Source organism: Cardiocondyla obscurior, linkage group LG18 (assembly GCF_019399895.1).
Source record: "Cardiocondyla obscurior isolate alpha-2009 linkage group LG18, Cobs3.1, whole genome shotgun sequence".
Taxonomy (NCBI): domain Eukaryota; kingdom Metazoa; phylum Arthropoda; class Insecta; order Hymenoptera; family Formicidae; genus Cardiocondyla; species Cardiocondyla obscurior.
The window spans coordinates 1,089,945-1,116,338 of record NC_091881.1 but is presented as its reverse complement, the minus strand read 5'-3'; the positions used below and the strand labels follow the sequence as shown (position 1 = coordinate 1,116,338).

Sequence of the window (26,394 nt, the reverse complement as noted above, 5' to 3'; positions counted from 1 at the left end):
ACTCTGATTTACGTGTCGTTTTATACAGCGTTATAAGTGTAACGTTATTTGTATCATGATTATCAACTAATTATTTTCGTACGATTGTTAATCTCAAGTATACAAATTTCCCTTAAATTCGTCGGTCGAGGTGTCCTAAACTATAGGAAAATTTTCGGCTTTGCTCGTTCCAGTTTGCGGCTCGTCGACGGTAGCCGCGACACGATATTCCACTCGGCGGACAATATATTATGCGCGATAACCCGAGCGCGGAAACGGGAAAGAGTTGTTCGCCCGTAAGTTAGTGGGAACTATCGCTGATTCCGAGATATTTGCACGGGATTACCTTTTCGTTTAACTTCCGGTCGCAACCACGATGGGATAGAGACGTGCATGGATCATCGCGCAAAAAGAAAGCGTGAAAAAGCGTGATGTAGATCTATTCGTATAGACGTTCCGTTCAATCTCGAGCATTACAAAGAACAATAGAAAATGCATGAGGAACAAAACAGAGCACGTTAAATCTTCATTATGTTATAAACAGACGTTTTGTTATATAATTAAACATGAAGCTGCTCGTTAAACTGAATATAACGGAGTTAAACATATGGATATGCATTAATAGACAAACCACGTGAAACGGTCAATAGATAATAAGCCAAACAGTGAGAGAAACGAGGAAGAGCGTACGGTTGAAATTTCCGGTTTGCATTGTCTTTAGCAAATATTCGAATGAAACGGGGGCATACATCAGAGGCCTAAAGAGAAACGAGGGAAGGAAGTTTAAGGACACGGTAGGAGAAAAGTCGGAAATTGAGAAGTGGCAAAACTTTAACGCAAACTCCAACGGCACTGTCTCCACGGATAAGTGAGCGAAGTGCCGCCGTTTTGGAACGCGAGAGGAGGATCAAGTACACGATAACTCCCGCAGTCTGCTCTCCGGTCAGGTATCTCTCCTGGGGTACGTGTGTTACCTGACCGGAACTCAAACATCGGTTACAGTTCCGTTCACGATCTCGGAATCGAGTGACGCTTCGTTATAATGGATCAAATGTCCCGTAGCGTTTCTCCAAGTTTCAATTGTTGCGCAATATATATCGACCTCTATTATTTGCATAGGCCGTAACGTCGTATTCAAGTAATACGCGGTATTGTCTCGAATATCAACTCCGATAACTCTCTATTCGAGCGGAATGAAATATTAATTCAAAGATATATTAATTTTCATGACGAATATCCTTTTCTCGCGACGTAATGGACGTATCGGTCATTTCTGATTAATGGGAACAAATTTCAAAACAAACGACTGGAAATCAGTTTCCGCGATGCGAGTAAAAATTAAATTTCAAAGATTAAAGATATGTATTCAATATTCATTTTTAAATTATTTAAAATAAATATTATTAAAATAAATCGCAAAATATATTTTTTCAATAAAAAGGAGATTACGATTTTTAATACGAACGAGATCAGGGTGTCAACAGATACAGGGGTCTCCATCTCTTTTTTATTTTCATTAGTCTAAGAGTCTTCGCAATAAGTATCTGAAAAATTACGCTTGATTGCGCACAGAGACGCTCGATGTACTTCCGATAATAAGTCCGGTGGATATTCTATCTAGAGAAAAAAAAAAAAAAAGAAAGATAAAAAAAAGTGACATGAAACTTTGTCACGCAAGCGAGATATGGTGCTTTCCGACGAATGACGTTACTCGGTAAATACAATCGAACTCCCAGGGTGACAGGAAACGATCGATTTTAATACGGCCATGCTGAACGTGTCGCGACTATGCCGAGTTCCGATCTGTAGAGTTCAATCCAATTAAAAAGCAACACATTGCCATCTGTTCGGCGCGCTCTCAGGTAACACTCCTGGGACACGGGCTACCTACCTGACCAGAACTCAAATAGTCGCGGTTGTTTCGTCGATATGACGCGAATTCGTTAATAGAACTAAATTCTACCAACAGAAATTTGAAACTGCCGTCATTTCGATCGCGACCCCAATCGATTGTCGAGCAGCGTTAAAGCTGTACGTACGCGATGAATACACCAATATCCATAAACGATAGCAAGATGTAGGGCAATTATGAATTTAAAGGCTCACATATTCGATGTTTCTAATAATCAAGCGTGTACCTCTGCGTATTAAAAGTCGTATTAAAAGTCGTATTAAAAGTCGAAGTAAGGATATTTAAAAGATTTTGCTCGTGCAAAAATAATATACGATCAGAAATAACACCAACCGGTATAAAATAATAATTTTATAATAAAATTGTTGAGTGATAAGAGAGGCGACCTCGTCAGTATCGATTCTTTCGCGAATCCGATTTTTAACCACATTTAGCCCGAGGATAAAAATTAATTCGTAGGAAGCTTGCAAAAAAAAAAAAAAAAAAATAAAGTGCAATAATTCTGGGTCATCGGAGTCAAGGAACTCTATAGCTGCTTTAGCGGCTCTTGACCCAGCTGAGCTCCCTTCACCGCAACGTCTTCAACCCGAGGCATAAATCTCAGGACTCTGTCCAAGTTCGTTGATCGAGCGCTTACGCAAACTCGTTAAAAAGCATTATACCCGTCGTGCGGAATGAATTTAACGTGCAACGAGCACGCACCGCGCGAAAAAGAGAGAGAGAGAAAAAGAGAGAAAATTCGCCCGAGTTTTAATGCGTCGCGAGAATAGCGAGATCGAGACCGCGTGAGCGGGTGAGCTTTCGTGCGAGCCCCTCGGCCCGACGCGGTCGTGTCGCATGCGACCAGACAATTTTGCATCGCTTCGCAGCCATATTATGCGACAAACGTGAGATCCCGTTGGGGATAGAAATTGTGATTCAATAAACTTCTTTCCCATTTCCTCGGCGATAAAAGACAGTTGACACAGCGCAACAGCCAATTAAATAATACAAGTGCGGCTAGAAAACGAATGTGGATGGTGAAAGTAAGTTATATAAGATAAATGAACTATATACTGCGAGTTTTATCGTTCACTTATTGAACATAACACAGAAACTGTAATAATTAACGGTGCAGCACATAAATTATTATGAGTATGCTAAGGAACGTCGTTCGCTCGTAGAATCTTCAAATTAAATAGAATTGTGAGCAACGTTCCAAGATGAAAAACTATTACTGTGTAAGAAATTCGTTTAGTTGATCAATTATAAAGTTTTATATGAGCCTTTCGCGGATTTCTCTTGCAAATACATTTAACAGCGTACGCCGCGCGTGGAATTAACCCGCCAACTTCTCATATCTGTTAACCGCGCCAGTTCCGATTCGAAGGATAACCGCGGACATAATAGTTGCATTATCGCCGCCAACGGACATTTCCCCGCTGGCATTTAGGGTCGAGACGATCGGACAGTTTAAACGCCCAGACCCGATCGATACGCGTGCGAAGCTTATCAAAGCCGCGGCTATATGCGAAGCGGGATCAGGCACGAGTTTCGTTTAGCATTTCATGGCCGAGCGGCAAGGCAGGCCTCACGTGTCAAAGCCCTTCGTGTACAATGTAATCTTGCTATTAATGTGCGCGTTCATCATCGCAAACGCAAATAAAATTAGAACGTAACCAGAATAATTTCCGCGAAGATAAAAGTCGGAAAGCGATTAAAGTAGCGATTACGATGCAAGATCGAAATTGGATCTTTACGCATTTTAGAAAATAATGAAACATACGTTTAAGAAGACGTTCATTTTCTTAATTTTGGTTTCCAATTTTTAGTCCTCACAAATATAAAATTATATATATCGAATACGATTTTCGTCATCAAATCAATAAACGGTAAAAAAAAAAAATCACGCATGTACGTACTTGTGCATATGTTAATAATATTTATCGTGTTCTATTAATTTAATTAAAAATTTACAAAATTGTGACTACACTGTCATGTTATAAGTAAAGGAAATCAGGTTCATATCAGCATTAAACACTCTTCCGACAAATATTTTTACAGCGCAATCCTTATTATTGCTCTCATGTAATAGATCCAAAATCTCTTACATGTGATAGGTAAACGATTACATGCTACAAATTGTTGTTTGCGCAGCTGTAAAAGAAAACGATTTTTGAGTATCACCTTGCTCTCACCACGCCATAAATCACATCCTTATTCCGCACATGGACGCGTATAAATCTCGTTATAAATAACTGTAAACTATCGTGCACGGCCACGATGTAATTCCGTGGAGCGCAGGGTGCACCATCGCCCGCTGAAATCGTTTGTCGGATCTACTTTATTAATGGATCCTCTTGATCGCGATCGACAAGGTCACGGCATACTTGTCGACTTGCGAGAGATTAATTGCACTTTGTTGCATGCGATTGTAAGCCAGTCTTTACGCAAATCCGATATTTAACTCAAATAAAAAAAAAAAAAAATTTTTAATTATCGTCATCAATCTACCAAAAATAATTCGTAATAAAATCAATCAAAATTAAGCAATTTATTGTAGTATCATATTCGACATAATTAAAAACCAATGCATTGCAGCACATATTCGAGAGACGGTCCGTTCATAACCGAAAGTGATACACATGTATGTACGCTGAAAGGCAGATATGACGACGGCAGCTAGCGAACGTGACTTTAGCGTCGTGTGCGTCGAGTTTCACATGTGCCGCATGTATATACCGCGCCGGCCGGTTTGCCGATGAATGATTTCTTCCCGTTCTCTCATCCCCTGCCTCTGAGCAAATTACATTACACGCGAAAAATTAATAATTAAAATAAATAAAATAATAAAAAATTGAGCTTATATTCACTTGCGACACGAAGTGACCCAACGAGAGAAATAATCAGCATCGCGAAAGAAGCGGCGACAAGGAATGAAATTCGATCTAACAACTATTTTAAGATAAGATTATTGAAAAAAGAAATATGCAACCTCTTGTTACGATAGTTAATTAATAAAATTTCTACGTGCCCGTGCTAAAATCCGCCTTCGTAATTCCCTTATTTACAACTTAGCCAATCTCGTTCAAACAATGGGCCTTAAGATCGCTACTTATTAAGGCTGTGTAAACGTGCGGTTACCTCGGATTCGACGTGCGGCTATATGAGGAGTAGTTGGTCATTAAACCCGTGTTTCGGATTACCCCTAATTCCTCGCGGGCGACGCGCGAAGGGAGCCCGGATTAGTTAAAGATTAAGCTGTTGGACACGTTACTGTCCGTAGTTCGACCTCGAGAAAGCTCCTCCACTACAAAAGCACACCTTCCTAATCGTAAGACGAGATTAATCACACAAGCTTCTCGCATATCGTTGACTTGACAGAATTACTCTGAATGCCGTGCATTCGTGTGCCCGCATTAACGCGGTACGTTTTAGAAGATAAAAATAACGAAACTCGCGACCCGATAACGTTTCGCCGCGCGTCAATTTAGAAATTAATTAACGGGGTAGAAATACGAGTAACAATTAAAAAATTGGTACGCTAGAATTTACATAAAGTGATAAATAATATTAAAATCTCCGTACTCGTTCATCCACCTAACTCTCCCGTAAAAAGCTAAATGACATTTCGAAACTCGCAAACGAATAACCGCTCGTTTAACAGAATATAGGCATTCAAGCGGCGCGGAAACATCTTCTTGGCACACTCGAGTATCGTTCTACGAGATTGCAGGAGTGAATACGAAATTGCGAAGGTCGAATGCATTCGCTGCAACGTATAATCTTATCACTCACGTAGCGTCGCAACGTATCGGAGCAAACTGGCGCGGTATTCACGAAGTTTGCGGTAAAACCTCGCGTCGGGCAAAATCGATTACTTTGATTTAGCCTTTAACCGCGCGAGAGACTTTATCGCATCGAATATTGATGCTACTATTGATAAAAAAAAAAAAAAAATCATTGTTTCAATTAATCACATTTTATCCGACAATCGTTTGCACGTCATTATATGAAATTTATTATCTTTAAGCTTATGACACAGTTTTTTATTAATTTAATTTGTTTGATAATAGAACGAAGAATAATAGAAGCGCGTCTAGCGATATAAAAATTAAGTCACAATACGCTCTAAAATTGTTATCAAGGCATCTCGTGCGTTTGTACACCACGTGTATGAAAAATACATGTCTCGGCGCGCATGTTAAAATAGAGGAAAAAAAAAGTACGACTGCTACAAACACAAATAGTTTCCCATAAACATCAAGTCACTACGCGCGTATATCGGCAATATTTGTAACCCAGGATGCGTGCATCGCAACGAGCACTGCCATGCTTCTAGCAAGTATTTCATTTCAACACTGCAAATACATTTTTTTAAAAGAACCTATATGTTTCCAATACACCCGAAATGTTTATACGAGTGATAACTTTAAAAAATATTGACAGATTTTTAACGGATAAAATCGGAATTCTACAGTCGCGAGAAACAGAAATACAAGTAGCGCAAAGTAATTTAAAAGATATCCCAGACAAGATTATTTAATTTTCATCTTTTTCCAATTTATTTTATTATCTTAAAAAAAAAGAAAAAAAAAATAGAAGTAATAAGAAACCGATGTCTGGAAAATCTATCTCAATTTTTAATACGTCTTTTGTCATTAATATATTTTAAATATTTATCATAACTCTTTAAAAAATAAAAAAAAATTGGAGAACGAACTCTTTTACATTTTTGTTGATAGAGACCTCCCTTGCGTGATATCGCGCTCGACATACCTCAAGATAACATTCGAGGCGATTTTAGACGATACGCGCACGAAAACAATTTCGATCATTGGGCCCTTCTCTCCTCCACCCCCAACATCTCTCCGATTATAGTGAATGAACCCGAGCTGCGAGCTCCCGCGGATTTTATCGCGTCGCCTTAGTTTAAAGAAAGATTCGATAAGACGGCGGAGGTAGGGAAACGAGAAGTCGAACGCGCCGGGATGATTGGAAAGCGCTCCCGGCGTCGATGGTCGCGCCAGACGAAAGAGCCGCCGATAACAGAGGTAGAGAAAGAGACGGTCCCCGGTATATCGCAAAGTAAATCCTTCTAGGTAAATGTCAGTTTGCGAGTTTTTGGCCGATTGGAAAACTTGGAAGGGCAGCGGTGCAAGGAGCAAGGCAAACTTCTCCGAACTGTCATTAGTTACCGAAGAGCGTATTCCACTTTCCGGTGGTCTTCTGCTTCCCTGCGTCTTCGCCCCCGCTGCCCCCTGTCTCTTTTTAACAAACATGTTGACAAGAGGTAGATTGTTCGCGCGGAAAAAGCAGGAAAAAAAAGAGGCATCTGCCTCCCTCTCTTCGTTCTCTCTTTATTCTTCCTTCTTTTCTCTCTCTCTCTTTCTCTCCTTTATAGTGCAATTCGCGCTCGTTATTGCACGCGGTTAGTTTTCCCTTTGTGCGAACTTCCGGACAATTTTTACGAGCGGGCGCTCCTGTGCGCTGCATTTCTTGATCGACATCAAGGGCACCCCTGAACCTCGACAGGGCGAGAATACGGTCGAACGTGTGGCTAATACCGAATATTTTAAGTACGGACCCTCCAAAAAAAGAAAAAAAAAAAATTAATATCGGCAAAAGTTAACGTTTCCGAGTGAATAAAGACAAACTGTTAAGAAATGTTCACGATACTTTTCTCTCGTGAATTATTAAACGGTGAAAAGTTAGATATTGCAATATACTTACTTTGGCGTAAAAACATCAAAGTACCTTTTAACGATTTAAATGCTGTACTAATACCAGTATCAAATACTAAGAATTCAAAGTTGTTAAAATACTTTTAAAAAAAATGCCACTTTATTCTGCGTTGTAAATCATTTTAGTGTACGCGATTTACGAGGCTCTGCTATTTCTCTTTTTTTTTTTTTTGTATCGTAGCCACCGGTGTAACAAGACCGACGAGATTTCGTTTAAGCTCCAAAGAGAAGCTTTGATCGACAAGGCTTGACTTGCACGCGGAGCGTGATAGCCGATCGAAATCGAATTGGCGCGACGATAATTGTCTCCAAATGCACGTAATCTCACCCCTGTCTGCCGTGGAATATCCCGGGGTTTTTGGGGTTGATTCGATTCCCTGTCGCGCCGAATAGTTCCTTCCGTTACCTTCCTTCCTTCCTTCCGGTGAGAATCGCGTCTTTCCCTTACATTCGCTTTCCTTTCCACCTACGAATGGGATACGTATCCCAATAAGCCGCCGTCCGTGCCACACCTGGGCGACCAGGCGACTCTCTTCTCTCCCAACGGCATCGGTCAAATTCGATTTTCTTTTTACATCCAGCCAAGCCATTCGGAATAGCGATCAGTTCCACTGTCAAGAAAAGACCTCGCGTGTACTCGGACTAGCTAGCTGGCCCTTGCCTCTTTTCTCCTCACGCGTCACACGCGTTCTTCCTATACTCCCGCGTCTTTGTCCGCCAAGCGAAGTGGTAAACTAGATAGGGCTACGGATAGGAGAGCGAAATGGAGGCAGAATCGGGTCACAGCTAGCCAATTCCCCTCTGTAAGGCATCACCAATCTACCCTCTAGTCACACATACGCATGTACACGCAAGCGTACACGTTGAAAAGGTACACACACGGGCGTCGCGTGCGCGAAGGCTTCGTTATCGTCACTTCCTAGGATTTCTCTGACAATTTTCCCATTCGTCCCGCTTACTTTTTTTCCCGCACGCAAAATTCGCGATTAATTAAAAAATTTTCCACGCTTCGCATATCACCTTCGTAACTTCTACGCGGCTTGAGATATCGTAATCTCGCAGTGCTTTTTCATTATTCTTTCTTACGTTATGCATCGTACCGCGTACTTATTCAGAATTATTAATCGTCATTTTTCCACAAGACATTTCTAAATTAGGCTCCTCGTTTAGATTAATTTTCAATCATATTTAGAGCATTGTCATATAACTAAATTTTTTGAAATATATATATTTTTTTTTGTTATATTATTTGCATTAGGTAGGATCTTCCCGTTATTTTTATAATATAAAAATTAGTCATTTTAATTTCGGCTTCTTTAATCAAATGTCGAAATAAATTATGATATCACGCGTACAAAGATATGTAAACTTAGGACCACAAATTGCCTCCGTTCTTTCGCTAGCCTTTTCTCTTCTAGAAAATTTGTTCCTTCCGTAAGTCTCATGTGTTCCCGCGAAACGTGATGCACTATTTTGTGGTGCATTTTCCTCAGGAGGATTTCACACGAGTGAGCCTCGTAAGAAACTCATGGACCGCGGCACCGTGTATGTATGAACAGCATCGCGGAGAGCCTCACAAAGTGGAAATTTTCAGTGACGTCGATCCGGAGCCGCATAATACCGCGCCGCGAGAAATTCTCGGCCGGCGCATGACTCGCACACATCGCGGTTCCTCAAAGGAAAATCTTGCGACGCGAAACTCGCTCGGCTTCCCACGTTCGGCTTCGCAATTTCAAATTGTTTCGAACGGCAGTATTATAGACGGATCGTCGAACTATTTCTGATACAGGACAATATTTTCAACAATTTTTTTTGCAAGTAAATATACATATAAAATACAGTTACAGGAAACGCGTAACATATTTAAAACATCCCGATCTTTAATAGCGAAGCGCATTTTATAGCAGAATAGAATTCCGTGGTCTTCGTTTCGCAATTCAGCGCGATGTTAATTCAAATTTGCGTGACTGCGCGGATAACCACCGAATGCGTTCCAAATGCGTACTGAAAATCGCATCGGTCTACGTTGCAAAACGACGCTGAATGCCGAACGTGGCGCGAGGCACATTTTTGTCACGAAGCTATAAAGCGAGAACTATAAGCGTAAATAAAATACAGACGCAGGGGCACGAGACTGATTTTTCGTTTTTACTTAATTTTTTATTAAAATAAAATCTCACTGATGCGTTCATCTCTGCAATTTCTTGTTCTCTCTCACGATCGCCAACACAAAGTGCAATGTACTGTCGCGTACTCCACGGTCGTAATACCGTTCATGTATCATTCCACTTCTATCAAACCGAAAGTTTCGCTGCACCACGGCCAACAATCGTGTGACGAAAAGCCAGTTCGCGAATCGACGCGGCAATAAAAGTAACCGAGTGCGGCAATCGCGCGAGGCGTATACTGTTCGCGAAATTCCGTCGAAACAGAGCTTGCGACGCCATAAATCTAACCGGGCTGATCTACCGTTACGATATTCCAACGTAAGCGAGGTAGCCGGGTGTTCGAGTGACAACTCCGTATCGTTACAAGTCGCCGCGATGGTCGAGTCAAATGTGTATGGACGCCGTGAAATTGAAAAAATTGATTAATTCCGCCGGCGAACGGAAGTTTGAATATGTATACGGCCGATGGACGGATGGGAGTATGTTTTCTATCTATACGCTCGCATAGATGTACGCACCCACACGACGGAGAAATTACACGGCATAACATTTTCTGAGCTTTTGCATCAAACTTCACGAGTGTACTCTTGAATTAATTCGAAATGAGCTTCTCTTTCGTGAAAATGTAAAACGAACGGCAATTATGAAGTTTTTAATCATTGAAATTGGAAGTTTCGACAAATTAAACGTGAAGAGTATGCAGAGAGCAAAATTTTAATTAAGTGCGATATAAAAGTTATATTTTTGTCGATTAAAACACATTTAACGTAAAAAGTTTTGGTCCGTGCATAATTTTTTTTTTTTTTCCTTTTTTTTTTTTTTCCTCTCGTCTAAAACTCTCATGAACTCTGTACATAATTGGGAGTACATTAACTTTTGTGTGTAAAATTTTCTCGCAGGCATAAATCGATGTAATAATAATTAGGAAAATATTTCTCATGTGCAATTTATATATTTAATTATCCAATTAATTAAAGTTGAATATCTTATTTTCAAAGTTTCGGAATTGTCAGTTAATTTTTGTTGCGAAAATACCGCTTAAATCGAGAAGGCAGTTCCTCTGAGTTTGATGCGAAGCATCTCATCACGGGCACGGTGGTGGCATGCCATGCTAGAAAGCTAATACCAGCATATCGTTGTATGTACTGCGGACATCGCATTTGCGTCAGTATACCGAAGTGGCCGGCGCCGAGGTCACGAGCGGGCGCAGCTTAACACATCGGTCCATTGTAACTTCCCGGCAACCAACTCCGCCATTGTTCCTGGCACGGGCATTTGCCGATATCGCTAATTAATTTGTTCTCAGGCGGCCACGCTTTCAAGAGCACCCGTATTTAAAAAAAAAAAAATATATATATATATATAAACCGACGTGAAAAGAAATAAATCCTAAAGATAGCTCGTTTACACGTATGACTAGAACTGAACGCTCGATTTGATTTATATAATGGACACGGAACTGCACACGAATTCTGTTAAGTAAATTTAAACATTTTTCTACCGCTGTTTCGTCGAGGAACGAACTCGTTCGTAGATACAGTTTTTCCTCCGAACAATAGATTTTTTTTTTTTTTTTCACGATTTTTACTGTGTGCGATTTCCTGCTATGCAGAAAATCTGATGGAAAAACGAGAGAATATTGCGAGATGAATTAGAAAAATTGATCGAGAGTTTCGCGCACGGCCTGGAAACTTCAGTTGCGAGTTGCGCGGGCTATGTCCGCGTGGGAAGGTGAGCGAAATTGGGTTACGAATGTGAGGGCGAGTTAACCCTTTATGAGGCTATTCCAACTTCGCAGTCGCACAATAGCATTGTTCTTATTTCCTACGTAGTGTCACGCGGTGCCTTCCGCAGCTCGTAGAAACGTCATTGGGCTGTTTTAAAATACTGTCACGGTACTGAAAGAGAAATTACGGCGATATGCAGTGTTTATAGCTCCATAAAAATCCGCAAAGCGATAAGTATAAAGATTGCACGTGAAATCGATAAATCTCAAGACGCAAAACGTTACAGTACTTTTAATGGCTTAATTTCTAAGGTATACTTAAACAGTCAACTAAAAAAAAATTTTGCATAGTAATATTGAATAATGCACGCTTCAATATTCATATGTTGCACATAAATATTTATTTGTGCATTTTAACAGTGATATATTAAGCCGGGCGCGGCTGTACAAACTAATTTCCATTTTTGAATGTTATGATCGCGCTTGAAAGCAATAAGTTCGGCGAATGGTGGCTCGCCGTTCGTGTACTTGGCAGCGCAATTGGAGGTTCGGAAAAATTGCCGATCTACGTACGATCGCGGAAATCCCCGGCTCCTAAATTCGGGACGGAAAACTCGAGATAAGCGCCTCTGTAAAGTATGAGGGCAGAGACGAAACTCGAAAAGTAATAACTCCCCGAGGCGATCTCAATATTTGATTTCTATCGATGACGCAAACGGTACGGGATTCTTGATAACATCGGCACGGCGCTACATTTCGTGAACGTGTTTCTGGAACAAACATGTCGCCGCGTGTGCATCTCGCGTATATTCGAGAAAGTAAGCATCCATCTTCGTATTCTGTTACGCCGATGAAGATCGCGGGGAAATATCGGCGCGGAAAAATATGGTATTTCAACCGAAGGGCTCGAACACGCGAGGATATGGCGCGCGAGACTCGCGCGATATTTTCTCCGCGTAATTTGTCTCCCGTGGCGCAATCCAATCTAACGTGCATTATACCGAGATCGCGAGCCAGAGTTTTAAAACACTCTTCGCTGTTTGACGAACGCGATTACGTGCTGCGTTGGTTTCGACAAATCATTCGAAGCTGTGTGTAACGTGACGCGTTAAAAAAAAAAATGGCTTTTAAGTCCAGAAATGATTCACGTGACGAGTTCCCTTTGCACTTTATATGTAAACTTGATCTGCCGCTTTTTGCCTCCCTTTCAATATCGCTGGGGTCGCCAAGCGTGTCTTATTATATCTCTCTCGCGGCCAATTTTGTCTGCTGCACCCACGATTGTATCTCTCGACAAAGATAGAACGCGACGCCTCGCAAAAATATTATATCGGGTATCGATACGTCACGCAATCAGATAAGAGCTCCGAGAGAGGGGTCCCGCTGACTCGGTCGTTTTCTCGTCGCGATGAAATCGCGGCCCGCTTTTATTTTCGCAGCCAAGTATTTCGATGACTCGACCGCTAGACGGACATTCTCGTCGGGGAATGAGATCGTCGTCGTTGCCATCGTCGCCAGCGTCTTCATCCGTTCTCGTTCGCCGGAGAGAGAAACGATACTTAAAATGATCGCGACCGTGAGGAATTTTCTTGCGCTCGCGGGATGAAGAAGTGAATCGTCTTGGCACAGATTGGCGATTTGAACAACGCGATCGGCCAACGACTCCGTTCATTTCGAAATTGTTACCTCGAATTGTTTCTTATAATTCAGGGAACAATTTTCGTTCTTACTTATACATCGGAACAGCGAAGTACGATAAATCAAAGAATTTGATTCTATAAAAGTATTAATTTTAATGTCCATAAATATATGTATAAAAATTAAGTAGTGACTTCCTTAGCCACTAATATTAAATAATTATTCCATCGAATTTTTCATAAACGACAATCTCTTATCTAAAATTAACCCGCCTTTATCGTCATACATTTTAAAATAACCCATAAGTTTCACGTCAAATCTGTTTAAACTAAAAATTAATTAAACAATCTAAATATAAATTTAAAATAATTTCGATTAATCTGATATTATGTTTTTCCTTTTCCACATAATACGGAGATAAATGGTTGCGCAGCGTAAACTCAGAAAAACGATCGCGTAATTGGTATATCGAAAGGGACGTTGTTTCAGCATTAACTGAAAATCCGTTGCTCGAAAATATCGTTTAATTCGACGTTACGTAACGCGGGGGAATTATTCGATTTACCGCGAGCGAATATTTACGAACACGTACGGCGTTTATCCACGTGGCATCGACCGGCAGCCTCGATAGCGGTGTGGCTGCAGCGAATTATGCACGCGCGGGCAAACGATGAGATCGCATCGCAGCAAGCTCTCGCCCGAAATTGATGCGCGATAATAATACGATCAGGTGGAAAATCGAACCCCGACAATTGTGTGTTAAGCGCCGTTAGTCGATAACACGTCGCGAGATTTTCTACAAGAGATAACGAAGTGACGATAATGGGCGCTAATAAGCGGCCGGAGAAAACGCTGATCAAACGAAAGGAGAATACGTATTTACCTCTTAAGTAACGCGATACGGTCAAAGAACTTCGATTAATCTTTCATTCAATCCGCAGTTAGCTTTGCAAAAAAAATTCGAGATAACGATCGGATCTCTAACATTTATGTTTTTTTTTTTTTTTTTTTTGAATAATAAACAGAAATTATTTAAAAAAATAAAATTTACATTTTCCAATATCGCAGTGCTGAAATACTTTCTGTATAACGTTAATTGCTATATCTATTTTTCTTACATCAAAAACAAAACGATATATTTGTTTACGTAAAATCAATATTTTTATTACACTTTTCCGTAAGCATCGAGAGCGTACAAAGAGATTTCATAGTGGAGCGCATTTGCGCGAAGCTCAAAAGCAGGAACGTTTTGAACAGCAGAGCGCAAAGCAGAGCAATAAAGTTTCTTTTTCCGAAGACTTGGCGTTTCACTTAATAGTTAATGACACGCGATTACAAGCTCGGGAATTAAAGGTGCACGATTTTTTGCAACGAAACTGTGCATCTGTGCCGTGCTTCCTGTATTTAACCACCTCGCGTGAACGGGCAGCGGGCACCGTTTTATTGCTTCTTCTTATCCGATCTGTATCTCGCAAGATGCGCTCGGCAAGCTTAAGAGATCGGAAGAAGCGAGAAATATCGGTCGTAAGTTTGGCGCTGACTAGTTCTTTCAAAAACGAGCGTAACTTTATTTTCCCGGTCGCGGTATCGAGGAACATAATTGCGTATCGATGAGGCTATTAGTAAATGCGGCTCTAGTCGCTGTAACGGAGGGCTAGTTTAGAGTTTGGACTTTGCCAGCCCCATCGGTCGTCATACATTTCACGTTGCGCGGCTTAGAGCAGATCGCAACACCGGCGTAATCTCATTTTCTTCGGGCTAAGCCCGTACCGAGCACCTTCGAGCGCCGAGGACGGCTGTATCGCGCAATCTATTTCCAAGTTAATTACCGGAGAAATAAAGAAGTAGGTCGGTGCTGCCTCGGAACGAATACGGAACATCGCGCAGGAAAATTGCGATAACGAGCCGCCGAAATTTAATTCGAGTCCAGCTCCGAAGCACAAACATTCTCAACATTTTCGCGACTGTGGATATCATAATTAAATGCAGTAATCAACTATACTTTTGTATTTAACATTTTTACATGCGTGCTTTAAAACTGAAGAGTATATACTATATATATGTATTTTTTTTTTCGTTTTTTAATTAATTTTAAATGTATTTATAAGAAGAAAATTACGCTCGTATCAACGGGCCTTTGTATTAATTAGAGCGATAAAAAAAAAATTTTCCGTTTTAAATATAGAAACATTAATAAGACTGGGAGTGGAAAAACAGTTTTTTTGAATACATTAAAAAATTATATTTCTCTTTACGAGTTTTAATTTGTTTAAGCGTTCGTGCTCCGAATTAAGTTCATTTACGTTAAAATAACTGGTACGAAATGTATTAGTACGGGTAAACGCCTTTTACGCTGTTCCATCCGTAAATAAATTTCATATTAGTCTTTCTCTATAGGATACTAATGCATAGATCGCGACAAAAATAGTGTAAGATAAGCGTGCCAAGTAAATCTCGTCGTGCTTTTGTGTACTCCGGAAATTGTTCCGCGCTCCTCCTTTCGAGCTGCATAAATCGCATCACCTACCGTGATCTTCAGGTCCCGCGGGTCGCATGTGTCGTATCGTCTGCTGAAACGGAGCACTGTGTGCGTCTTGTTCTCGTAACCCAGTAACAACCGGTAGTCCTGGCTCGAATCCATCTGCGGATCTCTGCTGGCATCCTTGACGTGTCGGTCCTGGAAACAAGCGACGACTTAATGTTAAAATCCGCGCCAACGGGACCATAAAGTATATAACGCATCGTGCAAAACGCTTTGCACTCTCGGCCCTTTCTTCTCTCGTAAAGTTAAGATCGATTTTCGCGGTGTAAAAAAACTTACCTCCCCTCCCACACGTCGAGTAATATCAAAAATTCTTCGAGACGAGTCGGAGGGAAAAGAATATCGACTTTTTACCGTCGCGTATAAATTTTCTAGCATTTCGGTGTAATACACGGGAGAAGATATAAAAATACGCCGCCAATAATCCTCGAGTTTTTTCTCGGGGGAAATAATATCGACAATATCGAGTGCTTCAATGCTGGAACTCCATAACGAATGGATTAATGTTGCTTCGCGTTCACTTGACGAATTATTCATTGAATATTATAATATCAGCTGACATGTCGCATGCAAAATATGAAACCGTTACTTAACAAATCGTGACATCGATGTAGTCCATCGACACCAGCAGCTGGAGTCATTTTTCAAAGTATTCCGGACAGCCGCGAATGAGGGAGGCAGCTTGATTTTCCTCTAACGACTCGAGCGCTCATCAACGAGCATCGATATGCAGAGACGCGTCATCAGGCGCGGTTAGGCCTGCCTCGCTCATTTAAAATTTATCCGCGGTGCCGGCTCGTTACCGTTAAGCAGTTAACGACTGATTGGTCATCGACTTCATAGGTAAATGAATAGACCCCGTACCGTAATTTGCCTGATAATATCTGCGCTCACGCGCCGCCTTAACGGCCACCTCGTTCGGTTTCGCGCGCGAATGACGCGAAATTGGATACACCTCTTGTAATAATAATCGATCCTCGTAACAACGTCGCAATCGTGAGACTGGCGAACGCTTTCCCATGCGTGACCACTCGTATTTACAGTTAACCAGTCGAGCACTAGCAACGCTTCTCACGTGAAATACGAATTTATTACTCGGCCCGCCGGCGACACGCGGCCACATGCGTTTTTCCCTTCCTCGCTAATTCATTCCGCTTTTCATCAGCCACGACTAGCACCCATAGGTCTACCTCTGACAGTGCTAACTTGACAGTAAAACTATTAAACTCTTCATGATAATTTATACGTCAAATTAATATTACTTTATACTAGAATTTTAATATTAATTAATAAAAATTTATAAACTTTTATTTTATTTTGTCTTCTTAGAATCTCAATCTATATTTTTGTCTATTTTTCTATTTTCAATTTATATCGCAGTTGGTTGACATAAACTACAATTTTTCTCCTTTATAATGAAATAAATTATTCGGTTTTTGTCCACGTCCATTACGTTGATTGAAAATTTTTCTAGGTGGGTTTAAAACTTACACGTATGCTAGGTGTTTCATATACACTGCAAAAGTTTATGCAGATATATAATGCACGGAACTTAGCACAACGAAACGCTGTTAGGAAAAAGCGTCAGCCGGAAGGCAACACTATCGACACAACGTGTATTATGAAAATATTCACCAGCTTATTATACGCTGCTATTTTACGAGGCTGCGTATTATGTTTAAGACGTGCTCTACTAGATACCAGAAAGACTTTTAAAAAGCGCAAGGCAAGGAGATGCGATGAAGAACTTGTACGCTTCCATTGTACTATAAATCCGGATAATGAGATTGAACGGATAAGTCACGTAATATCGACTGCGGGTTTGGTAAAATTAATATTTTATCTTACCTATAAAAAGCAGACGCGAATCGTGATAACGATCGATAAAATAATAAAATCTCGCGAAAGAAGTTTAATATTCAACTGAACCTTTTTTATTCTATTTTTTTATATATATTTTTTTTTATTTATTTAGGTATTTATATTTATTCAAAAAATTTATTTTCTATATAAATATATCCACGTAACTTATTTATATTCCATTTTACGTTACGAGAAAACATTTAGGCCAGTTTTAATATTTAAATTTACAATCGCTATCGTAACTTTCATCTTGGATTCGTCTTGTGCGGCATCGGCATTTCATTTTTGTTCTCCCGATACAGAAAATAACCGCTAAATAACCAGATAATGCTGAGTAATCATAGCGGTAACTTTAAATTTTTGCTAATTATCTAACGCTCGGTCGCTTCTGTTCCGAATATCATCGTTTTTTTTTTTTAATTACGCGCGCGCACCGATTTCTTATACGATGTCGATATTAGAATGCCATTCTATAGTCTTACAAAAAAAAACCGGGCCGTTGTCGATAAAAACCAACGGCGTCGCGCCTGCTTCGCCCTTTTCTCTCGCCGATCGAGTTTCTCTTTCGCGACGACGATCGTCGAACCGAAACGGCTGCGCCCGTCCTTGTCATAAGGGAGACAAAGGGCGAGAACGAAGGTAAAAGTTAAGGTGAATTCATACACGTGTTCTTCGACAATATACCGGAATTAAAGTGAAACCAGAACGAATCGACTGCTTAAACAAAAATTATTAAACGACGAAAGAGTCTGTCATTTTTAATTATGTTCGGCCATTGTTCAGAATAATTTGAAATAAAATAATTGCGGGATTTCAGCTTTTCGTTTAATCTGATTTGCAAAGGCAATTGATGCGATCTGCGCTTCGCGATGGATTTATATTAAGCTTCTTTATCGCCACTTGGACCGATCGCATGCAATAATAATATAAATCGAGTCCCGCGTGTTCAAAGTGAGGAATTACGGGTTATGAAACGCGGGATGAAAGTCAAAAGTTGAGAGTCGAGAACTTAAAGCCGAGAGCTTAGAAAACCGACAGTTTATAGCAGGCTAAGAGTTTACAGTTGAAAGGCGAGCAAACTTGACGTTACTTAGTACATACGTGTATACAGTATATTTACTCCTTAAAGATGATATATAATTGAGTTATTGTACGGACCGCAAAGGGAGGGATCCCCGACGTCGACCTCATTCTTTCTCACGTTTGAAGTTTTTAAGGAGCAACGCGAACGCCCGCGTCGGATCGGCCGCGAATCGGGTAGCCCACTTTTAGCGCGATACATTCGAACAAAAACGCGTTCATCCAATTTATTTTGGATGATTCATCCGGGGTAATCATCGGGAGCGAACCGTGTAAATTCGCCTTTAGTTAAGCGACTGCGAGCGGCGTCCTCGGGGACTCTCCTCGGCCCCGTGAGGACCGAAGACAAGTTTTTCTGGCGAGATTCCGTGCCGTCGCCTCGATATAATTATCGCGGCGCGGCTGCTCCTTCGGAAGAAGCGCGCCGACGCCTCCGAACGATTTCGTAGCCATTGTTCCATTGTGAGGATCGCTCCTCCACCCTGCGCGGCCTCTCCGGCGCGGCTTTATTAAAATTTCATTTAGCCGCGAGCCACGTACCTGCGCGTGCTGCGTGATTCCCGACGAGTCACGCGTGTTATGTCGCCTACCCGGCACCGGACACCCTTCATCCTTGTCCCTTATCCTTCGCCTGTTTTCTTTTTCCTCGGCTGATGTTCTCACCTGGGCCCGCGTCACGTCGCCTTTGCGGACGTCAAGATATGCGAAGGGAGAGAGAATAGGAACGGGAGCTACGTCAACTCGCGTTAGCTTCAGAAAGGCGAACGCGCGAAAATAACACGGACGAGAGAAAGAGAGAAAGACGATAAATTGAATGGAAAGACAGAAGTATTACGCGGTACACGATGAAGATCTTGAACTTATGCAGACAGAAAGTTGAATCGTGGAACATGCGCATGTATTAATGCACCTGAGTTATTGCCAGATTAGTTATTTATAAAACTTTGCAAGAAAAAAGAAAAAAAAAAAAAAAGAATAAAAACGAATTAAAATTATAAATTGATACTTTGGTATTTCACATTTTGATTTCACGAGACAATATTTTCGTTATTATAATTATTTGTATCTTCCGACGACTGTGGTAGTCGCGTGTCTTGTAAGTTCTTTTGTTGGGTAACTGCCTGCGGACGGTATGTGGTTACTAAAAGGTAAGAGGGCTGTCTCTGACGAAGGAGTTGAATTCCTGTACCAGAAAGGGCTTTACAAAGACGGCAAAGCTTTTGAACCTTAGACAAGCTGTTATTGCTTCCAAGTTTGGCGTTTTGATGGAAATTTGAAAGAAAGTACGCGTGCGTTTCGTACTTAATACTTTTCGCGTCTCGCAACTGAAATATCAAGTCCCCAAGATGCCGCAATAACAAACGCAATAAAAAAATATAATACTTTATTTCGGAAAAATTGGTAAATCGAGAACGACGGTGGCACATCGCTTCAAACTCTTATATGACGATAACAGAGTATCTATTTTTACAGAATAATATCTTACCGCAACGCTTGAAAGAAATACATGAACATCAAATATTAGTTTCTTTTTTTTTTTTTTAATTAAATATACTCGATATCGGTCCATAATAATTATTAACATTTCTCTTTTCATTATTACGGAATGTCGAAGTTCGCACATGAAATGCGGTGCGATGGAATTTCCTCGCGGCGGAAAAATTCCTGCGACGTCGCCGGAACCACGGATCGCGTTATCATCGATCGCGCCGTGAAAAATTACACAAGAAGGACGCGTCTCGTCTCGCCTCGTCTCATTTCGCTCCGTCGCGTCGCATCGCATCGCGATTCGCAGGAGTTCGCGCGAAACGATAGAGTAATAAATAATTTGCGGAACCGTCTGCCAGGCATAACTTGTTCAATTTCCGCCGCGCCATAGGAAGTGGAGAATATATTTTTTTCCATCCCCTGGCGCATCTCCTCCGCCTTCCCCGAGACGTGAGTAATCGAAAAGTCCGAGATGTCTGTCACGGAGTTTTCAAGCCTCCGCGTTTCTCGAACCCCTTTTCGACACCCCACCATACTATAAGAGCATTCAACTCTTCCCTCCGAAAATCAAACGTCGAATAGCAAACGTCATCAATTTTGCGTAGCAAGGGTGCAACGCAGCACAAAATATTTGTAGAGTTTAAATATTTTAATTAGCAGCCTAATCTTATATTATATAATAATGTGTATAAAAATCATTAATTTTTTTTTGAAATTCAAATCTTTTCCTCGTAAAAAGTTTATGTTAGTTTGATGTTTATTGGTTAAAAAATATTTCGTGCGGTTCTATTTTTATCATTTATATTTATTTCTTACATTCCAAGTTATCTCGTGTTCTAAAACTTTATCATAATGGCACATCGCTCCATATTTTTAATATCGATCTATTTTATTAGAATATTTCTTTAATAACTGGCCGGAAACAACACAATGTACGTTTTCAAGACCCGATTTTTCTTTCTTCTATTCAATTATTTATACATTATATATTTCTTTCACGGGCACACAACGCAATTGGGACGGATAAACTCTCGGACTGGTTACATCGCCTGAAATTGCCTGTTATTCGCGATTGGACTTCGTACGTTCGTCACGGTGTGAATCCGCGGTGGAGGTCCGATAAAAGGAAATCGGTTCGGAACACGTACGACAGTAAACTCGCGCAATGTATGGTTCTCTATTTCGCGTTGGACGTACACGTAGAACGTGAATTTTCAGCCGTAACGAAGTGATGACAGCGATTGCATCCTCTCTTTCTCGTCGCATGATGACTTTTCTCAATCCGCACTATATACTCAATCAGTTACCATTTTCTGAGGTTATTAAAGAAAATTATCTCTACATTTTTCAATAAATACGTTTTCTTTGAAGTTTTATTATTTTCTTTTTGAGATTAAAAATAAAAAAAAACTAATAAATTAAAATTAATGCAACTTTTATGTTTCAATTTTATTGCTAAATAAAAAAAATGAATAAAATATAAGTACAATTTTTTTTCTTGAGATTGCAAAATTTTTAATAAATTGGTTGCATTCGGTAATAAATAATATATCCGTACATAAAATTATGCGTTTTGCTTCTCATATACAGTTGCCGTTTACCAAACCATTTACATATAACTATATGAAATAAGGATAATAATATAATAATAATAATGTCGGCTAGCTATGCTTTATGATATCGGCTATTGATATTCATACGGTCGGATTAGTCCGTAATCATGAAACATCAGTGACATCAACAGGCATTATCGGCATCCAATTACGTCGCTTTGTGCATACTGGGAGCTTTGTTCCGCGAATGTCTGTCTTTCCGTTCTATGGAGCACACCACGCAAACGCGCAATCAATGCATTACAGAAGAGAGAGAGAGGAAGCTAGAGAGAGAGAGAGAAAGAGGAAAGGAGAAAGGGAGGGAAACGCGTGTGTTATCCAAACGCGAGCCAACGCACGTATGTATTCAGTAACCGATTCCGCATGCCGGACAATTATAGCAATTATGCCGACCCAATTCACCGCGCGCATTAATACTCCGTCGCGACGTCGTCGATGCCGAAGCATCCCGTTGCGCCGATCAAACGATTCCTCGTGCGACTGGCACGAGCCTAAAATCGAATTACACCAAGCTACAACCGATTAATGGCAAGGCTACTGTCAATACCCAGTTTTCTCCACATTTTCATGACAGCATATTACTATCGTGAGATATTCGCGTTTCGTCTGTTATCATCTTCGATTATTGCAGTATTATAAAATTTTATTTCTTATTTATTGAATCTCATTAAATAGTTTCTCAACATTTTTACTTTTTTTTTTTATTGTTCGACAAGACTTCGTAAAATATAGTACGATACTCAGCAAAAAAAAAAAAAAGAAAAACTTCTTTCGCCGAAAGGAAATTGGTCGCACCTTGTTAGCGCAAACAGTCGCGCTCGAAAATCGCTCGGGATTTCATTATCGCGGCAGTTGACGGCGAAAAAGAGCGCGCCTCTTCAGCATTCAAAAGTAATTCGAAGTCCGGAGGGCAGTGTAAATTGCTTTTCACGGCGTGAGGCTGTGGACGGCGAAGGATCGGAAGATCCCAATGCGCCGCCAACTCCTTTGAGTGATGTGCAAATAGTCTCCCTCTCTGCTCTCTTTTTCTTTCGCTCTCTGTGCGGACTTCTCTCGTCAATGACTACGGCTCCCAAGGAGATAATCGTGGTTCAAGCACCCGCTTCTTGAGGAGATAATCCGAAGCTCGCGAGCCCGCCGCGAGATATTCTAAATGAATTTTGATGACAAAGTAGCGAAGGAAAATTTTTTTTCTTTTTTTTAAGGCTACCAAAGTCGATTCCATCGAAGTACATTTTGGTTCGTAAATGATGCAAATTGAATTTTAAGAACAGCAATATTCACGAGATATTAAGGAATTTCTCACCCGTTTTAGAATTAGCGTAAATCCTGAAAAAGGAGACTTAGTCGGCGCGCAAGGCGGAAATATCGACGCGCAATACACATTTAGAATAAATATTTTATTCAAGAAGAACCGTGTTGCTTCAAAATTCAGAGCAGCAGCTTTAGATCGTTCCGGTGAACGAAAACAATTACTGATACGCGAGATAAGCAGAAAATTTCATGAATATCAAGAAGCGCATGGCGAATTTTATTCAGATATTCTCGCATGAAAATGTAACTCGCCAGTTGTTAGAATAGTCTGCCATTTCTATCAATTTTTCATTTTGTTTACTCATCATATATTTTATGAACTTCTCTTTTATTACAATTTTCTTTTAATTTAATGAAACATTCCTTTAGCAAATTCGATTATTCAAATAATTCTTGCGAACCGAGACTGCGAATATCGACTTTCTCTTGTAACGTCATCGAGATTTTAAAGGCAGCTTGTAAAAGAAACGTGTTTCTCAACAAATGTAGTTCATATCGTCGCAGATGCATTATGTGGAAAAATGTCGCAACGAAACACGCGATCGCGAATGGCACGTGACTGCTTCGTATTTCACACGTGACGCGTTTTCAGACGTCGCGAATCGAAACGTGCAAACTTTAAAAGATTCGCGCTAATAAAAAAAAAAAAAAAAGGCTAAAATAAAATAAAAGCAGTGCAATCGCGTGAAACCAACGTATACATCGCGACAGGTTTTTATCTTCCGCCCTACAGTTGATTCGGGGTGGCGTTCACCGGCACTACGCATTCGGCAAATCGTATCACGCTTCGCGGTTGCAAAGTGCATTCAGCCGGAGCATGCACGCGAAACGTCCTCGCTAGCAAACGCCCGACGTGTTACGCCACACATCAGGATCACGTAGCGATTAAAAAGTACGGCCATGAAATGATTCCATCGATTTGTAAAAACTTTCGCGAAACTTTACCGTGAACTGCTAAAAATATAATTTTTTGTAAATGGAAGAACAAAATTAATAAGCAACTATCAATACACGATTGTTCTACAAAACTGTAATAAACCAAAATTATCACGTAGCCAAATCATGAAAAATTCTGTAACCTCTTGATTTCATTTTTAAATAATCGCAGAGATAGAGTGCATCTCCGTCGATGCTGCGTCGTAAAAAATTATCGCGAAACTCGACATTTCGAAGTTAAAAAAAAACTGTAATTCTGCCATTAAATAATTTTGAGAGAATATCGATTTACCGCGGCGTGCATCGCGGAAAAATGAAAATGCAACATCCGTAAGACAGTGCCAAATACCCGGCGCTCAATTCCGACCTCCGCGTCTCCAATCTGTGTCCAATTCTGGGCGTATAATATGGCCTTTACGGTTTCCGCGTCGCATGTTCGTATCGCGCCCGACTTTCTCGCGAAAAGAACGAAAGAGAAAGAGAGAGAGAGAAAGCTCGGAGTCGTCGCGACGCCGTGCTGTGGCTCGCTTCGAAAGAAGTCATCAGCGCGCGTCGCCATTATTCTTCCCGCTCCGTACAGCCGCTTTTTCTGGATCGCGAGTCGATCCCGGCTCCCGAGCTTGCAACGCCCCCGCCCTTTTCTACCGCACGCCTGCATTAATCACGAGACACCGGGGATATTATCGCGGCAATGCGAAACGTCCGTCATTCTGGCCGTTCCTGCCTTCCCATTTTTTTTTCCTCCCCGTGCACGCCATTCTGAAAGCGCTCCGAACCGTAATGCCACTCTCCTCGCGGCTTCGTTCTTTTTACACCGCGCGCACCACGTGCTCCGCCACGTTAACGACTCCGAAAACGGCTTAGCAGAAATGCGCGAAACGCACGACGCATTCGCTGGGATTCCCTCAGACATTTAGGCTAATAGAATCACGTTAAATCGGAGTTTCGAATACGCAATGTGAGTTTGACTTCCGCGCGAAGATTTATTAACTCCGGCAGAGGGGAGTTTCAAGATTTGATTTATATCACTTTCAAAGTGAGCTGCTCGATTATTGGGTTTCTGCGTTTAACGATGTAACCGATATTTTCCCCGACGGAACGGCGCGTTCTTAATAAGATGAAAAAGGATTTTATATTGGTGAACGTTTATTAAGTGCCAAGCTTAAACGCAAAGAGGAAAATATAAGAAAGTACGCGCGCGAGATATTCTTATAATGTTGCACTGCGGCGGTAATTAAGAAATGATAACAGCGCCAGCTCTTCCTTTCAACTATGAAGCGTCCGCTATTCTTTAAAAGCGCGCAGCTTCTTACTCGGCCTTTCAAAATACCGAGCTTGGAAAAAAAAACGGTATTCAGCTGTAAAATGGTACATGAGGTCGGTGCGCGAAGCGATAAATAGAGAAGGAAGATTAATTGGGTCGTCGCGGAGTTTTCTGCCGTACGTAGCCCCTGCGCTGTCGTCTCCCGCCGACTTCGGTCGCATTAAAATTCGCAGCACGCATCCGCGAGATAATCAAAAGGCTGGAGTTTTACGAGAGACTATCGTGACATTCGAGGCAGTTTCGCCGATAGAGCAGCTGGTCAAAGCGGGAGAGAGAAAGAGAGAGAGAGAGAGAGAGAGAGAGAGGAAGAGGGAGGCCTCGTTACTCCACGGTTGGCCACAAATTGTTCGAGCGAAGCGGTGATATCTCGCTCCGCATCTAGCGACGGAAGAGAACTCTCAGTACGGAATTCCCCGCCTTGGACTGTAAATCTCGTTTCGTCGTTTACCTGCCCTGTTTCATGCTTCGCTTCGTGACTGGGGATGTTTAAGCAGAACATCGATGCAATAGCAAGTCACATAGATACGCGCCGTTATTAATATTACAAGAGATTTTCCTCGAAATCCGTCATTCTCAGATTACAGCTTTCCCGCTTCGTAATTCTTCAGAGACTTAAATTTAAAACGTATAATAATGAATTTCTCTCCTCCTCCCCCGCCCCTCCGCTTGCTCGTCAAAAGAATCAATGCTCGATATTTATTTTAAAAGTAACCAGACAAAATATTTGAGGAAAGCGTTACGTGCGTCAAAGGGAAATGTTATGTTATGTTTACAGTGCCGGCGAAGAGTTGATTTTACAACTGCATTGGTTTTACGTGCATCGATCCGAAACGTAATAAATCGCGTACCTATCCACCTGTCACTTTGAAACTTCATCCCGTAGCGTCGATGAGGAGTTTCCCCCATTTATTCTGCTGGATGAGAGAAGCTACGAATGAATTAGAGCGAGTCGACTCGGCTTCTTCAACTTTTCAATTCCTGCGATTCAGCGTCACTCTTTTTTTCCCTGGGAACCCCTCTCTCGTTTTAATCTGCAGTTTATATCGATATTGGATATCGCGTGAACACGCTCTCGAGACCGTAATAAT

The 26,394-nt window shown here is 41.1% G+C and overlaps 1 protein-coding gene across 2 annotated transcripts in view; it reads right to left on the bottom strand.

Annotated features, from left to right (window-relative positions):
- Olf413 (DBH like monooxygenase olf413) overlaps window positions 1-26,394 on the bottom strand; it is a 174,998-nt gene that overhangs the window by 32,396 nt on the left and 116,208 nt on the right. For both annotated transcript variants that reach the window (XM_070669136.1, XM_070669137.1), the window contains exon 3: window positions 15,674-15,823. In XM_070669136.1, the coding sequence (XP_070525237.1) occupies window positions 15,674-15,823 (150 nt within the window). The remainder of the gene's footprint in view (window positions 1-15,673; window positions 15,824-26,394) is intronic.